At 47.4% G+C, this 18,110-nt stretch overlaps 1 protein-coding gene across 1 annotated transcript in view; it reads left to right on the top strand.

The window, feature by feature from the left end:
- Nucleotides 1-1,782: 1,782 nt before the first annotated feature.
- Nucleotides 1,783-18,110, top strand: part of LRMDA (leucine rich melanocyte differentiation associated) — a 1,114,634-nt gene continuing 1,098,306 nt past the window's right edge. Inside the window, exons 1-2 of the mRNA XM_081237975.1 lie at nt 1,783-1,848; nt 7,667-7,767. Of these exons, the coding sequence (XP_081094101.1) occupies nt 1,819-1,848; nt 7,667-7,767 (131 nt within the window). The 5' untranslated portion in view covers nt 1,783-1,818. The remainder of the gene's footprint in view (nt 1,849-7,666; nt 7,768-18,110) is intronic.

Genomic DNA, 18,110 nt, shown 5'->3' with positions numbered 1-18,110 from the left:
TATTTCCACATGTTCTCTCCTTCGGGTCAAAGCCCATCTAGAAAGGCCAAGGGGAAAGTTCCCCGGGGAGGGTAGAGTATCACTTCCTCCTTTTCAGTCAGGAAAGGCAGACAAAAGTGGACAATGGACCAGAGAGGGTGCATCCAGCAGAGAATGAGGGAGGAGCCTGAGGCGCTGGCAGGGGTGGGGGGGTGGGGGGCAGGAGGCCTCAGAAGATTCCCTTTGATCCCCCTTATCTCTGGAGGGCAAGCTTTCTTTTTTGGCCTGTGGGGCCTTTTGTTGCAAGCATTTCCTGGAACCCACCAAGGTAAACACAGCCAAGTCTGTGTTCTTACAGCTCCACTTTGCTGTGTCGCTCCTCCCAGCCGAGAGAAGGGCAGGCGGGTCAACCCTCAGAGGTCAACCGCACTCATCAGAATGATGACAATACAGGCTCACGTTACAGTGCGTTGGCACCAGGCCTGAGAGGTAACCATGATGGCCACAAAACGCTGAACCATTATCGTAATCATCACCGTCAGCTGCACAACCAGGGCCTTCTAAGTGCTGTTTAGACACAGGGACCAATGAAAAGTCCTGTGAACACCCCCTTTGATGGAAATGGGGAGCTACAATCATCAATAGGCCTACTGAGTTGAGGTACCTGGAATGCCTGTGAGACCCGGAGTCTGGTGCGTGAGGACCCAGTTTTCCCTTCTCTATTTGAATGGTGCCTATACCCATTGCTATGAAGGGAGCAGGATGGAAAGGCTAGTTAAGGCCGGGCTGCCTCTCAGCTGCAATAAGGGACGGCTGATAATGTGACATTGAATTGGATTCTGGTGACAGCTTTGTGTATCCTGGTGCTGGAGGTATGAAGGCAAAAATATGGAGAAAATTAGGGTCCTTTCAGTTGAGAACAGACATGAGCTTCCATTTACCCATATTCCGGGCCTAACTTCACCCAGACAGGAGGCAGCAGTGGCTACCCCTCACTTCCAAATGAGGCAAAGGTGTGTGTGGGGAGCTGACCCCATGGACGACTTCCAGCCTCACATTTAACATTTCCCTGTGAGAAGAGAGAATAAGGGACGCCTGAAATTTGGGGACATCATTCAGCTCTTCTTCCCAGGGCATATTCCTGTCAAGTGGGGTGCTATTAGCTGAGCCAGTGGTTTATTTATAGAAAAATTCAATTCCCTCCTGCTCCCCATGCAAATGGAAACCCCACCCCACCAGGTGTCCTTTCAATCTCTCAACTCCCCTCTTCCCCTCAAAGTTGGGGACAGGAGTTCCCACCAATATGCCCCTCCTTCCTGCAGTTGAGGACAGTTATGTAATCCGGATTGTGACATGGAGGACAGTCCTGGCTCTCCACACGCCCCTGGCTAACGGCTGCGATGGGGAGCCCGTGATGGGAGACCTCCCTGCTTCCCCATCCCCCAGTGCGCCCCTACCAACGCGCCAGGGCTCTGGGCATGAGATGGGGGCCGCTATTCCTGTTGCCCTGACCCTTCCTGAGCCGTAGGGTCCTGGGGCGCCCGGGGGCGGGGCACGGGGAAGCCAGGCGGTCTCGCCAGTGAGTCGGGCGCGGGCGCTGCGGGCACTTGTTGCGGCGCGCAGGGCGCTGAACGAGGCTCACCTGTGCGAGGCCCGGCCCAGGGCGTGCGGCGGGCGCACAGCTGAGCCGAGGTTCCGACGCCCGGCCCGCGCCTCGGGCTTCCGCCGGGTCAGCTGACCACCCAGTGCGGAACTAACAGCCTGCCCGAGCTGCCCGCCGCCGCCGCCGCGCTTCTGCTCCGCGCTCCGCACTCGGTACAGCGCGCCCGCCCTGTCGCCATGGCTGGGCTTGTGGTCAGTGGAGCTCAAGTAAGTCCGCTGGGGCCGGGCCACCCCGCCCCCTCCTCGGCACAGTCGGTCGCGGGAGGGAGCCCTGGGGCGAGCGGCGTCCCGAGGTTAGACGGGGCTCCCTGCCTCACTGCAGGGGGCTGCGTCGGCAGGTGGGGAGTGGCTCCATGCCCAGGTCTACCCGAGTTTGGTGAGCACAGGCACAGGCTCGGTTTTGCGCCTGGCACACCTCCTGGGTGGGAGGAGGGGGGAAGGCCCCTAGGTCGCCCGGGTCCCCTCCAGCCCCAGCGCTCACTGACCAGGGGCCAGCCCGCGGAGCTCTCCATCACGCCGAGTGGGTAGTACGCACAGCCCAGGTACTTTCCCGGGCCCACAAAAAAGTTTTAATTCTTTCATAACCAGAAGGAAAAAAAAGAACCTTGGTTAAAGAAACGTTTTAATATATTTGTCTGTACACCAATGCAGTTGTAGAATATAAATTGTAGCTATGGGTTCCCCCCACCCCCACCCCACGGAGGAAGGAATCTGTGAAAGACAGTGAAAATCATGATGCATCCCTGCAGGCGCTGGGTTGGGGGGTTCTGCTGCAGACTTGCTCCGGCTTCTGACCGTAGGCCTCTAATCATAGGTGGGTAGAAGGCTACAGTTCTCCAGTTTTATTTCGGCCCTGATTTCTTTAACAGGCATCCATGGGGAATGGCAACACTCCAGTTTCAACCCGAGGTGATAAGACACCCAGCTCTACTTGCTGTCAGCCCTGTAGTGAAGGCTTAGGTGTTGTTTAGTCATTGCTGGAGGGATGGACTCAGCCACTATGGGGGCCAGGTGCCTCTTACTTGCTGGAGAAGCCAGGTGTCCCTTTTAAACTCTGATTAAGCTAGCCCTCCTCCTTCCCACCTTTCCCTGCACACCCTAGAGAAATAGTTCTGAGGTGTTGAGGCTCTCCCTTTGGATTGCCTAAGGCAGGTAGTGTCAGGCAGAATTAGATTTTGAGGTTACTTTTGGGCTACGGGAATGTTTCCCCTTCTCAGAGTTCAGAAGGGAGCAGACTAGGGAGGTACCAGCCTGGGAAGGAGGTTAAAATGATGCATCTTATTTAGCTGGCAGGGAAAAGGGGCTCTCTGGGAGTTAACAAGGCTGCTGAGGAAAGGGCTGGAGGAGAGGGCCTCTGCCCAAGCAGCGTCCCTGACCCACCAGAATCTAGGTCTCTGCATTTCAGACCCAGGGTTCTCTGGGTGTAGCTTCTTGCAGCTTCATGGAAGACTTGGCAGTGGGGCTGCCCCTTCCTGTGCCTCCCTTTCCCTTTCTCTTCCCGTTTCCCAAACTTGATTTTTTTTTTTTTGCGCCCCTTGATTTTAGCACATCCCAGACTGCCCTAGGGCATTCACTGACCTGTGGGTATTCTAAACCTCCTAGATCAGTGAATCTGAGTGGTGGCCCTGGGGTTAGGGTCTTTTTAGCATTCTCCCCCTTGCAGCCATTATAAGATATAGCACCTTGAATGTGTATCACATGGTACTTCTCAAACTTGGGATCCTTATAAAGGGGGGAAACCCCCACTTGCCATGAGTCCACAGTATTACTGTTTTTATTACAATATTGCTTAAGTATACAAACATAAAACCAGATAGAACTTTTTCTAAGTTCATATTTAGAGGCTTATAAGCCCCAAATAAAGGGATGGCTTAAGTGTAAAGATGAAAACCGGGCTTCCCTGGTGGCGCAGTGGTTGAGAGTCCGCCTGTCGATGTGGGGGATACGGGTTCGTGCCCTGGTCCGGGAGGATCCCACATGCCGCGGAGCGGCTGGGCCCATGAGCCATGGCCGCTGAGCCTGCGCATCCGGAGCCTGTGCTCCGCGGCGGGAGAGGCCACAACAGTGAGAGGCCCACGTACCGCAAAAAAAAAAAAAAAAAAAAAAAAGAGAGATGAAAACCATAACACCCATAAAATTAAACAATTTAATGAGATGGATGATGTTCTGCTGAAACTCGGTCACTGCTTTCAGTGCTGCTGTAGGCTGACGGCCATCACCCTGGGTTTGAGGAGTTGCACAGACCTGTAACACCACACGCTGGGGGATGAGGTGGTCCTCCCTTCACTTTTCTCTGTAAAATCTTTTAACATGGATCTGACTCCATTTGGTCTTCTTTTGGCTTGAACGCATCATTTATATTCAGTACGAAAGCCTCAATCTTCCTTTTCCACTAGCTTAGGATAATTAAAGTAGGGGCATTCATACAACTGCAGGTATAAATGCAAACTTGAAATTTGGGTACTGAAATCTCATACCCGAGAGACATTGGAATAAGAAACCCCTGCCACAGGGATATTGGTCTGGTTCAATAACTATTTACCCAGTGGCCTCTAGGTGCCCAGGACAGGGCTGTATACTTTAAATATGTTAACTTATCTCATTCCTCAATTTTAACCCTCATTATAGGGTAATATGTAACTCATGGGGCTGTTTAATCAGGGTTGACTAGTTAAGAGCCAGGTGGTAAGCTTTTAATAAATGTTAGTAGTTACATTATTCTTAACACCTTTGGAGGTGGTTCGTGTTTAACTAGCTTATAGAAGAGGAACAGACTCCATGAGATTATGACCCATCCAAGATAATACAGCTAGTAAGTAGCAGCACAGGGACCCAAACTCATGCCCAGAGCTGTTTCTACTCTCACAGAGCTTCCAGTACTGTGAACTTAAAATTAAGAATCCCTCACCCCTGGGTGGGGGCAGGCATCCTAAATAATCTCTCAGTCTGACTACTACGGGAAAGATCAGGAGCCAGACCATCTCAACTGCAAAGAGAAACCCTCAGTGTTATGCAGTTTGGTAATTTTCTGCAGCTTCTGCTCAGAGGAGCTGGCTGTATGTACATCTGGGTATCCCGCCAAGACTTTCTTATTTTTCCGTCTGGTATTCCTCTCTGTAAGGGTCTTGAACTTGATATGTTTTCATTTCCCTGATAATGGTGTCCTTTTCTGTTGTAATTCCACACAGGGTAGAAGTCTTGGGGTGCATATTACATAAGGTAGGCAAACTAAAAGTACGAAACTTTGTTCTTCGGTTCACTCAAAATCAAGATAATTGACTAAATGCAATGACTTCTCATTTTGGATGGGCTCTTCTGTGCCATTTAAGATCTATTAAGCTCTGTATCCCTTCTCTTGTTTGGTGAAGATGCAAGCTGTTTTTGATCTGGCTCTTCTGGCTTCCTGTTTTATGTTAGGTGGTCCCATGCTCCAGAAAGTTTCCTGACATCCTGAGAGGTAATGTCTTCCACTCAGGAGCACTTCTTAAATAAGTTTCTCCCCTCGTTATGAGTGTTGGTTGCAGTGCCTGACAGTGACTGCTTGCTGCTTTTAAGCCTTTTCCAGCCAATTTGAACCCTTCAACATGGTTGACTTAACTCATATCTCAAAAAGCTTCCAGTTTACCATGAGGGTGGTCTAAGCATGCAGATGGCTTATCAAGTTGGTTTTCTTACAAAATTTTGGAGACTTGGTCTTCATCTCTGGAATAGGAGCAAGTTGTGCTTTGTTTAGTTCTCTTGGGATATTGCGCTGTTAAGACCATGGAATAAAACAAGCTGATGGAATTCTTGTTAGACATGTTGTGAATGATCCAAATGCTTCATGATGATAGCTGTCCTTGGTGTTTGTTTGCTCTGAAGTGGAATCCTACAGAAGAAAAAGGGGAGCAAATATCCCTCTTTCCCCAGGCTCCGACTCTCTTCTGGGGCCTTCCACACGGTGTCATGAGGTAGTTCTAGACCTTTCAGCTAGGAAAACTCATTTTGAAGCTGATACTTGATGATAGATGCACCAGTGGATTTTGTTGATGAAGAAAATCCACATCCACATGTGGATATTTAAGAATTCCGTGGCCTGCATGTTGGAAGTCCTTATTCCTGGTGCAAGATGTGGTCCAGGCTCTATCATTAAGAAAGATGTATTATAGTGGGCAGGCCTCTGGAGTCTTAGTTTCCCTGTATAAAACATGAGGGGTTTTGATTGAGTCCCTACTAAATTTAGCCCTTGATGACCCTATGAGGAAAGAACTCAGTTCCTACATTGAAAGCTCAGCCTCTCTGCTTCATATATAGCAGAGGTCTTCAATGATTTTGATGTGTACAAGATGGTGGTGCATTTTGGGTGAAAGGGATGGGTTTTCAGGTGAGCACCTTGGGCCTTGGGACCAATGTGAACATATAATACAGAAGAAGCTGCCAATGGAGTGGACATTTGAGTGATGGAAATCCCTAGATTCTCCAGTCTCTCCTTAGTGTATAACTTCCATCTCTGCTTGGAAGCAGAACTTAATTTGTTACACAAGGAGCTCTGAAGAAAGATGAGTCTTGTGTAGAAAGGGGAGAGATTATCATATTGAACTTAAAGCTCTTTAGTTTCTAGCCTGTATCTTCCTAAGTCAAAATAATTTTATTGGAGTCAGCTATTTTTCTGTCCCTTATCCCCACTTTGTCTCCTCCAGGAATGAAGTTACTGAAGGAGAGTGAATACACAATGTTGTATCGTCAACAATTGGCCCCCATTGGATAGGACAGGGTTGAGAGATGACCTGAAAAATTGAGGGTGCTAAGGTGCAGCATGACTTGTATTAGATTGAGCCATATGAAAGTACTGTTGTGTAGTTCTACAATGATCGAAATATTAGTAATTCATACAGTTTAATCCAATACCTGAGGATGCAAGAAGGCCACCATATTCTTGTTCTCAATTAGGAATCATAACTTCCCCACCCCCATGGACACCTCTCTCTCATTCCAAGACATCCTTGTCTGTATGTGTAGAAGAATGAGGGTTTGCAGGGGGAAAGGATCAAGGCTACAGCCATGAATTTCTGCCGAGCAATTGAAGGTAGGGTCCTTTAGTGGGAGAGCGTCATGTACTGTGACCCACTGGCCAACTGGTCACTGGTTTGTCTTACTGGTTTTGGAATTAGTTGCCAGTCCTTCCTGCAGTGTGCTATCTGTAAAAGTGAGTTTCAAAAACTCAGTGCTTGGAACAGTGAGAAAGCCCTCTGACCTTGTCACAGCCAGAGGTTTTGGGATCAAATTTCAGTTCAGCCTCTTAATGTTTGGGTGCACTCTAGGTAAATAATAATAATGAAAATAATAATAATAAAATAAGTAAAAGAATGCCTGAGGGAACAGCTCTGCAAGCAGAGTGGGGTTGATTGCCAAAGGATCCCTGGAGGACAGGGTCTTGGAAGCTTTGGCCACCCATCGCTGCCCCGTCGCCTTTGAGTCAGCTTCGTTCAGAGTGTGGAGGACATTTTATACACAGTGGAAATAGGATGGAATTGGCGGTCTGGGGAGGTTTTCTTGTCCAACCCTATTTGTTCCAGCACCCTGCAGGTTGAATGCTGGTAAGTGCATCTGCTCTGTCTTTTATGAGATAATGTGCATCACAGGGTATTTGGGGGAGGGTGGGAGCAGAGGACGGGAAGCAGGAGAGCCAGAGGGGCAGCTGTTGGGAAGGCCCCTGAGCAAGAGGCTGATTGCTGTGATTATACCAGCGTGCTCTGACGTTGGGGTTTTTTTTGGGACATCTGAATCAGGCCAATTTCAGTCCAGTTTCCATTGTGCTGGGATTAGTCTCCATCATGCTAAGTGTACCAGCAAAGGGGAGCTGTTGGCAGAGTCCCTGAAGCCCCCAAAGCTGATTTGATCAGGAAAACAGCCACACGTGGGGCTTCTCGTGTGCGAAGAGTGTGTTTCAAGTTGCGGAAGCAATCATCGGATCAGTGACGCAGGGTTGTGAGCAGCTGGGTGATTTCCGTTGGCCACAATTGTTTCTGTTCCATTTAATTTCCAGGTGTCCTACATAGGCCAGGACTGCAGAGAGATTCCAGAGCACCTCGGCAGGGACTGTGGACATTTTGCAAAGAGGCTTGATCTGAGCTTTAACCTTCTGAGGTATGTAACCTTCACAAGACGCAGACCAGGCCTGGGAGGCCCAGTCCCCCTGGTAACGGCCTGCAGATAAAAGTCAGACATCCCAGCTCTGCACAGGGCACTGGGCTGTGTGACCTGTGGAACCGCACCCTAAAGGTTTGACTCTGCTTCACATGGTTCTCTGCTTCCCCCTTTGCGCCGATGAAAAAGCAGCGACCGTGAGCATCCTCGGTCTCACATGTGTCACGAGAGGGCCGTCAGTGTCACTTTGTCCTTTTCCTTTCTCACTGATGTCCGTGCAGACGAGTTAGAATACTCTTGGGGAGAAAGTGAGGTAGAACCAGCAAGTGCTTTGGGGGTGCTGAGGAATGCTTCCCTGGATAACTCCATCGCCCAAAGATTTGCCAAATCCCAGGTAGAGTGTTTTTGTGTGCTTTTTTTTCTTTGCCTTTTTATGAATTGGAACTTTAAATATTTGCGATGATGATTTCTCCCAGATGGTATTTCAAAGTAATTCCAACACTGTTGGCATGGGGTAGGTGGGAGGGAAACTTGAACAACTGTTCCAAACTTGGCAGAGAAGGTAAGTGTGATCATCTGTATTATTCCAATGGAGAAAACAGACAGTTGTTTCATTTCTTCCTAAAAGATTTTGAATTTCGACTGGCTTGGGGGCTTCGGGGAGGGAGCTAGGAGGTTCTTGGAAAGCAGGTATCAGTGGGACAAATGGGCAGGGATCTGGGTGTTGGCTTTTCCTAACGAGGTGTTTCCACACAGAGGTTTTTCCTAAGTGTCCCCTTGAGAGCCATGCTGTCCTGGGAAGGGAACAAACTGTCTCAAGGTGGAAGGAGAAGTGAGGAGCTGGAATCCCACCCCAGGGCTTCTGTACTTTCCTGCTTCCATGCTGCGGAGTGTCTTCTGAGTCGGGACACTTGGGAATTACGGATTCCAGGGAAGATGGACAAAATTCAGGGCTTTAAGGCACCAGAGGGTAGAGGGGACTTGAAGCTAAGCCAGCAGAGCTTCTTGGGCTGGTGCTCAGGAACTCGCAGCTGAGATGCATGGTCTCCAGGGAAGGGGCATCCAGGGAGTTGTGTTGCAAGAGAGTGGGCGCTGTGTGCTTTCTCTTCCTGACTCCCAAGGGGTTTGTGTGCTTCTGGAGAGATGTGGAAACTGAAAAGTTGCAAAGTAATAGAGTGATGAGAGGATGCCAAACAAACGCTGACTCTAAAGAAACAAAGGATGGTTTTTGGTCCCTACCCAAATTGGGGACAGAATACACAACCTGGACTGGACAGCGCCTGAGACACGGGCGCCCCTTAAGTAGCTCCCCAGGACAGACTCAGGCAAAGGGTTCCTTGGGGCATTGGAAGGAGTTCTTCCCATGTGACTGGCCTCCAGGGGCTTGGGGCTCTGTGGCTCAGGCGGTGGCTGCTTTGCTACTGGGAGCCCGGACGTGGGTTTCAGGAGGCTGGGCCCTGTGAGGGAGCTCATGTCAGCAGTCACAGGTCATGGGACTGGGCTGCCAGCTCTGAGGAAACAGCCGTCTTTGTCATGCTCCGGGCCCTGCCTCCCTTTGGCAAAGAAGGGGCTGGAATCCTGGGAGGTGTGTGTGTGCCGAGCGAGCTTGGTGGCGAGAAGGGGCTCTTGGCTCTGAGGGGCTGGAACTAAAAGGATTTATCACAGGAAATGACGGGTCCTGGAGGCAGGAACATTTTGTGAGAAGGAGGTCGGTGGAATAAATTCAGGGGGAGAGGAGTTAAGATTTTTATTAATTTTTGTTGCTGTTGAGGAGACAGATTTCTGTAAGTGTTGAGTTTGAGGAGTGATCCCTTCTGGTCAGGAACCTGTTCTTACCCCTGTTGTGGTCAGTGTGTGGATTATAGCTGGGTTGGGGCAGGGATGAAGTCTAATGGAAGGGTTTATATTAGGACTTATAAAGTCAGAAGGTGTTACAGACCACAGTGGAGAAAAGTAACCCTGGCTTGACATGGTTATGTTGGGATTGGCTCATCTTTGATGGTCTTATTAACCTAACTCAGGGGCGAAGGGAGGTGGCACTATTTATCTTGAGTGTCAGAGGAAGATGCAAGCTTACTCAGGCCCTGGTCTCTACCTTCAGTTGCATAGATATTCAAAGACGACCTAGATGCTTAACAAATTTCTCTTTAAAAAAAATGGGGGAGGGGAGAGAAGGAGGAGAAGGGAAGAGGAAGATAATAAACTTACCTTCCAAATAGACAGGAATGTGACAGATGTCACTAGCCCACCAGGCCGCAGGGATCATCATACCCAAAGGAAATACTGTGAATCCCCATCCCACCTTCTGTAGAAGGTTTCTTCCCAGCCCTGCCTTACTATTTCCATGGAATTTGGGGGAGCATATCACCCTGTATTTGCTCTCCACCTGGATTCACCATAGCTCCCTGTTCTAACTCTATCTGCTGTTCTCCCTCTTGGCAGCCTGTCTGGCCCCACTTGGGACACCCCCTTCATCTCTCTGAAGCACAACACAATGTTACTGTGTATTATGCCAGTTCAAAGTGGGTTGGGGGCGATAGGGTGGTAATTGTTGGACGCAGCAGGAGACACATTGGGGTAGCATTGTTCCTGGAAATCTTCTGGGTATCCCCTTGCCCTAGAGACCTTCTCCCTGGAGATTCCTCTCATTAGGATCAGGCCTCCTGCATGTGACCAGGTGCCCCTCTTTCCCAGCCACTTTCTCTGCTTTCCAACGTCACTTATTTTCTTTCCAGAGCTGCCCTCAGAAACACAAAATTCTTCTTACTCTGTTATATTCAGAAAAATCACCCCCCTCCTTTTTATAGAGCATCTCTGCAGGCTTCCTTTTCTCATCCAAAGAGTCATATCCGGGTATTGCCTTAAATGGATGAGAGCCACTAATACAAATTTTGCTAATCTCATAAATCACAAAATCAGCTGCAGTCTGTTTGTGCTTTAGAGTACAGCTTGTTTTTAGGCAAGGAGTTCTATTTATTCATTTCAAAATATTTAATACGTTCACATGGCACAGTCTTTAGGAGGAACAAACATGCAACCAGTGAAAAGAAAGTCTCCTTTACACGTAAGTCCTTTTGCCTCCTGGTTCCCATCTGCACTGCTAACTACTGGTAGTTGATTTTTGTCATCCTCCAGAGATATTCCATGCATATACTCACATGAGAATTTCTCATGTGGCCAGATTTATATTACTTCTTGCCAAGATGTTAGTTAAAATGGAGGCACCAGGCTTCAGTTAACCACTTGTGATAGGGTCATCCTTCTCTGTTGTCTATTAATTCATAGCCTATCATCGTTGTTCATTTCATTCATGAAAGTGATGTTTCTGCTGATTGTCTCTATGGCCACCTGTTCATGCTGGAGGGGAGTGTGGTTATGGGTTTATAAGCTCTGAAATTTTATTTTTTTCTTTCTGTTACACCTTAGCGTCTTGTCTCCTGCGTTAACTGTGGTGACTCCATCTCTACCTCAGTTGGGTTGTCCAGTAGTAGACTATGCAGAAAGTTGTGGAAATTGAGACTGTCTTGCTTCTATGACTCTGTCCTGGAGGGAATTAAAGTCCCTGGCCAGTATGTTCTCTGTTGGGTTGGAAAGGGAAGCAAGACAAAGGTCCAAATAAAATTTCTGGCTCCCTTAAAAGACTCAAACATTCCTTACCTGCTCTCTCAGCCCAGACCTCATTCTTCCTGTTATGATGAAAACCAGGTGAACTGCAGTGACTGAACTGGGACCAGCTCTCTGGACATGATTCTCAGGTGTAGGGTCCTGCCATCCCCCCTTTAATGGGCATATTAGGTAACAGCCAAGAGGAGTGAAGTTTTGTCCTGTAAACTTAGATGCATTAATGATCATGAATCCAATGTTTACATCTGCATGACATTGTACTTTAGATTTTATTTTTTGAAGACAGTCTTGTAAATAATGAAACCAACAATGATAAATTTAGAAATCTTGAAAAACACAGAAAGGTATGACAGAAACCCTCTTTCTCTCAAACTTTCACTGATAATCTTACCACCCAGGAATCACCATTGTTAACATTTTATTGTCTTGGAGTCTTTCATAATGCCAAATATTTTTTAAATGACGCTGTTGCTTACATTGTGTTGGAAGCATATTCCCATCTCAATAAATACTGCATTACAGTTTTTAATGGTTTCTTATTTCTTAACGTTGGACATTTAGATTGTTTCCAGATTTTTACTGTTATAAATATCTCTATTATAAATTGCCTTGTAATACTCATTGATGAATGTCTTTCATTAGTTGTTTGGGGCAAATTCCTGGAAATGGAATTGTCAGAGGGCCTTGATACAGATGGCAGATTGCCTTAAAGAGAGGTTATACCGATTTCTGCTACCAGGAGTATTTGAATATCCATTGTCCCAAACTCTTACTTGAACATGTTTTTGAGGTTTTCATATTTTACTTTACTTCTGTGATCAGTGCAGAGAGTCGTCTGGTTCCTTGACTGAGGCAAAGAGATCTCGGTAATGGGTTGTTCCAGCTTTCATTTTCCTTCTCCCCTGACTGGGAAAGGGCAATGTTCTCTCTGGTGGCCCGTTTCTCTCCCCCAAGGGCCTTGAGAGGGTTGGGTGGGTTGCCTGCTGAGCTTGTGAACACAGTGGGCAGAGCAGAGCTCCCATGGCACACGGTGGTAAGCACATCTGTGTCAATCTGGCAATAAAATTGAGAAGGCTTAATTGATCTATGGCAACAGGAAGCCTACATTTTAAAAATCATTGGCAGTTGTATCTTACTTCGCATCACTCTGATAAATGTACTGGATGGGAGACTTGCTTAGGAGAAGCTTTCCTAGGTGGGAGGTTGCTGCTTCTCTGGCTTTGTCCAGGATGACAGTGATGGGCTGGGGAGTTTGGGCAGCTCCAGTAGAGTAAGGGTGGCTCTGTCCTCCCTGCCAGGCAGTGAGGTGGACAACTGGTACACTGTCAAATCTTCGAGGACGGACATACCACCCTGTCTATGCCTGTTACTAACTGCTGGACAAAACTGGGCCTGTTAGCTTGCTGCTCAGTTGGGAAAATGGGCAGTGTAATGAAAGGAGCCAAGGCTTTGGGGTTAGGCCACCCTGGCTTGAAATCTTAGGACTGTCACTCACCAGTTATTTAACCGGCCTTGGGCTAATTACAAAAATGTTGAGTGTGTAACTGTGTGCAAAGTGCCTAACAAATTACCTGGCACATAATAGGTCTTGAGTAAGCAGAGCTATGGTTAGTCCTTAAACATGGCGCTAGTGAGGCTAAAAGCCAACTCTTAGGGGTCCTCCATAGGGCCATTTCACTCTCTGGTAGTCATTGGGGTTCCTCACAAACATTCAAGGTTTCCTCTTTAAGCCTATGGTATGTTTGCACATCTTTGCACCCTTTGGTATAACCAGTGGCAGAAACTTTAAGAGCCAGTGCATAATTTGCCACTTTCTCTTCTGCCTGCTGTGATCATCAGTCTTGGGTTCTGACCATAAATGACCGGAACCCCTTGCTGACCTATGTTGGATATAGATTGTAGACGAGAAATTTGTGTCACAAGACGTGAGGTTATTTAATGCAGTGTAGCCTAGCCCATTCTAACTGGTACAAATACCTTAGTTTTCCAACTGTCTGACATTGCATAGGCTAAAGCCCACTCATCTTGCTCACATTTTTCATCCTTCCCAACTGGGAGCGTTCCTTTGTTCATATCACAGTAGGAATGAGTAAGAGAGAGAACTCCCCACCTAGGCTCTTAGGAGAACAGCTCGAAGGGCATGTTCTGTTGGTGTTGGGTCTTCATCAAGCCGTTTCTTTGCAGTCAGGGGCCTTGTTCATACTTGTTTTCAAAGCCCAAATGTAGTGGTCTTACTTGGGGAGCTCACTGATATTGGGGTTGGGTTGGCAACAGAGCTCATCATGTTGGTGAGACTTGAGAGGAAGAGATGATGATGGGAAAGACAGGCTTTAGGAAGAGAAACTGTTAGTGAATTTTCACAATAGTTCTAGGGCCTTGATAAGCCCTGAGTGATTCAAGGAGGTGAGGGTCTACGTATGTTGGAAGCAGTGTTCTGTCTGATCTGGGCAATGCTATGAAAAGCACCTTTTTTGTTCCAAGAATATTATTGGCCATTCTAGTGTCTCTGGCTACCAGCAGAACATAGAGTCAAAAGGTGAAGTGGAAAATGACCTGGCAGGTAATATTTGATGTCTCGATAGCAAGACTTTGATTTCCTTGACTTATGAACCTTTCTAGAGTGACCTTTGTGACTGTAGAACCACCAAAAACAGTTTAGAGGAAAACAGGAAGGGAGGGAAGGAAGATGACCCAAGGGAGCAGGTAGGAAGCCACTGCGAGTGAGGTTTATATGGTACTTTGCTGCCTCCCTTCCCCAAGAATGTCCTGACTTCATGGATTTCTACCCTTTGGCCAGAAGATAGGGTATTGAGCCACAGAGCTGGGGAAGTGGTGGGCCTTTGGAGCGAGTTGACTGAGAGACTCTGGGGCTTTCCTGAGGTTCAGCTTTCTCATAGATGGTGATGTTCCCTATGGCTCGCAGTGTGGTTTAGAAAGGGCTTTCATAAACCTTGTCTTCATATTTCCTACAGTGTTGCCTGCAGGATGAGAAATTCGTACACTTGTTTACTAATGCCTTTTATTTCTCATCTCACCCGTTTAAGTCCTTCAGAGCCTTCGGTTTACTTTTCCTTTTTTTGGTAAAGTTTCTCGCTCTGAGCTGTTTGGAGCTTGGGCCCCCCGCTCTACCCTCTCCCCCTGCCCTGCTCTCTGCTCTGAGGTCATTGCGCATGTGGTGGTGATGCTCTCTGTTGTCAGGGTGGCTGTTGGAAGCAGGGGTGATTTTCGGGAACAGGGGGAGAGACAGGCGAGTTTCACCCGTTCAGACTCTCTACTCACTGGCCTTCTGTCTTCTAAACCATGAAGTTCTATCACAGTGATGGCGGTGGGGACTCGACTAGCATTTAGTGGGTGAGGCCTGGGGCGCTAAATGTCTTGTAGGGCATGGGACAGCTTTAGACCAAAGAACCCTCCCTCCCCTACGCCAGCTGCACCCTGAGGAAGACCTCTGAGTCCTGTAGGAGAGAGCTTGGGAATGGCTCTCTCATGAAGTAAAGCCGCCTTGCAGATGTGAGTACCCAGAGGTGACTTGCTCGGCCCTGCAAAGGAGCCCAGGGACAAGGGGTAAAACAAGTGACATTAGACATCATGTTTTTTTTCCTTATTAATACATGAACCATATTATAGAGCACCTGCTACATGCCAAGGCTGGGCAGAACACCTACCAGGTGTTAGCTCATTCAGTCCTCCCAATAGTATTTTACGATGTAGCCACTGAGGCCCAGATAGGGGTAGAAATCTCCCCCAGATCACAATGATGGTTAAATGCTGGGATTAAATGGCCCCGGTGGTTTGACTTCAGATTTGCAGATACTCTAGACTGCTTCTCATGGTATAAATCATTGCTTTCTTTGTGCAAGAAGATGGGCGGTCATTTCCAAGCCTATGTTTCCTTGGGGGCAGGGGAGTTCGTTATATAAAATCACGAGCAGCCTGTGGAATTCACGGAAGCTGGGTCAGAGTGGATCCTGCAGCTCCAGGTTGGAGACGGTAGAAGCCTCAGGGGTGTCTCTGTTGCATTTCCTTCTCTCTCCAGTTTTCTCCCACACCTTCCTGATTTGCAAAGTTTGGTGACCTTGTGAGGCCTGGGCCAGCTGGAAGTTGGGGGTTCCCAGAGACCTCCTCCTCTGCTTTTATTGCCCCCTCTGGGTTATGAGGCATGGCTCAGATGGTTACTGTCAGGGCAAGAAATGGCTCAGCATTTGCCATGGCTCTACTGTCCCAGCCTCAGGGTGGGGAACCTTCAGATGGATGACTTCATGCATGACTTTTGATTCTGGAGGGAAAAGAAGAGTGTGTGTGTGTCCATGTCTGTGTCTGTACTTGGACATGTACTCACTAGCATGCACACATCCACCATGTGAAAAGCCTCTTTCCTCTTGTCTCCTTGGGGACTGCTGTGCTGGTGATTTCAGCTGTTCCCTGCCCCTTTATGATGAAAGGGGAGTGATTATGCATTTTGCTGGGTGTCTGTGTTTAATTGCAGGGATGTAGTAACCACGAATTCTCCCTGGCCGAGAGTTTCCTAGTAAAAGCTCTCTCCTGTCCCAGCTGCTTTCTCTTCCCCTTTGCACTCACACCCTCATCACTGCCACAGCACAAGGTCACTTAGGATTTTAAATGAGGAGGAGACATACACACACATGCTCAGGTTTCCTTTTAGAGTTTAAAGAAAAAAAGACACCCCCTCCTCCAGACCCATCATTATGGGGATCAGCTACGTGCCCCCCACCTTTGCACCACCTCTCCTAAGCTCCTCTCTGAGTTTATACAGAACCCAATTTTTCAGTCTCTTGGGTGTCTGCTTTTTCTCTGGTTCTGAAGAAATAAGAGACGGGTATAGCAGGGAAGACCGACAAAAGAGCTTTTTTCTTTTTAAAAAAATCCCAGAACCATTTTTGAGATAAAGCAAGACTTACTAAAAACAATAGGAGAGGAGGGTGGGAGAGGGGGTGTTAACCCCCATACCGCCTAGTTTCTGCAGCTGGAGAAATGTTTTTAAAAAATGCACCATTGTTAAAACTTTTTTTTTTCCCTGATGGATTTATTTATAAGGTAGAGAAATATTTTCCCCATAATTGGGTAACTCTTAATAGTAGCAATTGCATATTTATCAGTGTGAGGGGCTATTATTAATGTAACTGTCAGACCCAAACACATTTCTGCATTAAATCCATTTAGTATGTGCATTATTCTGGCTCGAATGTCACTGGGACATCAAAGCCCCGTAGGCATGGAGAGCTCAGTGCCCTGCTGTGGCTGCGGAACAGGCCCTTGATCAATAAATGTAACATGTTAATGCAGAGCAAATAGAATAAAAGATTTCTTTGACAAGACATGAAAAATCACCTTGTGGCAGCTGGCATGTGATGCCGTTTCTGGGGAGACACTAGCAAAGTTGATCTGACAAGTAAAGAGGAGAGATGATGGTTGTAAGGTGCTTTTGTTTCAAACTTCTTTCTTGACCTGTCAGGTTTTGAAGGCGCCTCAATGGCTCTTTTTTGTCATGTGAAAATTGTAGTCTTAGGTAGTTATGAAGCAGTTATCTCTTCTCAAATTGTGAATGCTGCTGTTTAATTGATTCACTTAGCATTTGAAACTGTCACGCATTAATAATTGCGAAATCCTGTAGATACGGCACGAGTGTGTCACGCTTAAATGTGTAGTTATCAGAAAATTAATATCCTTAATGAACCGGTGCTTTCAAACTAACATTGCATGAAATCTCTTTTGCCCTTTCATTTGCCGAAGCCACATCCGCCAGTTTGCTGAGAATCACCTCTCGACAGTTTGCTTTCTTGATGCCCGACAAATGCCAGTTTTGCTGTGGGTACATCGCCTGCTCAATGACAATAAATATAGTAATTATACTGGAGTTAGTAATTAACATAATTGTAGTCAATTACGACAAATACAGTGCAGAGCTAAATAAATGAGAGGGGAGAAATTAGCAAGCTAATTGATTTATCTTTACTTCGCTTTCTATTACAACTGGCAGGGCTGTTTTTCTTGGGGAGGGGGAGGGGAGGGGCAAAACATCCCCACAAGGATTGTTTACAAGTAACTGATTTTGTTTTGAAGTTGCTTTGTCTTTGACATATTATTACGTATCACCCCCCACTCTGCTTACAAGGAGGAAAAAAGGAAAGAAAAAGAATTTAAATGTCAAGGGAACATTTTGTTAATTTTACTACATCAAGCTGAATGCTGCAGCTAAAGGAAGACAGGATTTAGCTTTTGCTAAGGCTTGAGGAGTTATGTTGTCTTCTCGGCTATTGTCCTGGTAAAAGAAAGTTTGATAGAGAGAGACAGATTGTCTCCATCAGCTAGGAGGTGCTTTCCTGGATGGTACATTTGGGGGTTATATGTGCCGCTGGCTTGGGGTGAGAAGTGGACATATTTTACTTGGTTCAGCCCCACTTGATCTTGTTACGCCTTCTTCCCTGGGTACTCTGGGAAGAGACAGAGGAAAGGAGCGGCCAGAATTGCTGCAGAGGGCAAGGGAGGGGCTGCAGCGAGGACCCACCCTCTCTTTGCCACACTTCAAGGCTGCCCAGGCTCCTGGGCTGTCGCGCTCCTGAGGCTGCCTGGAAAGTTGCTGTGGGGTCTCAGTGCCCAGGTGTTTCGAGCTGGTTTATTCTGTGCTGCCTGGAGCCCTGGTTAGTGGTGTTGATGGTGCATCTCTGTTCTTTGTTCACCGCTTTTAACATGACTGCTGT

Source organism: Mesoplodon bidens, assembly GCF_964165515.1.
Source record: "Mesoplodon bidens genome assembly, chromosome: 1".
Classification (NCBI taxonomy): domain Eukaryota; kingdom Metazoa; phylum Chordata; class Mammalia; order Artiodactyla; family Ziphiidae; genus Mesoplodon; species Mesoplodon bidens.
This window is presented reverse-complemented; position numbering and strand designations above follow the sequence as displayed.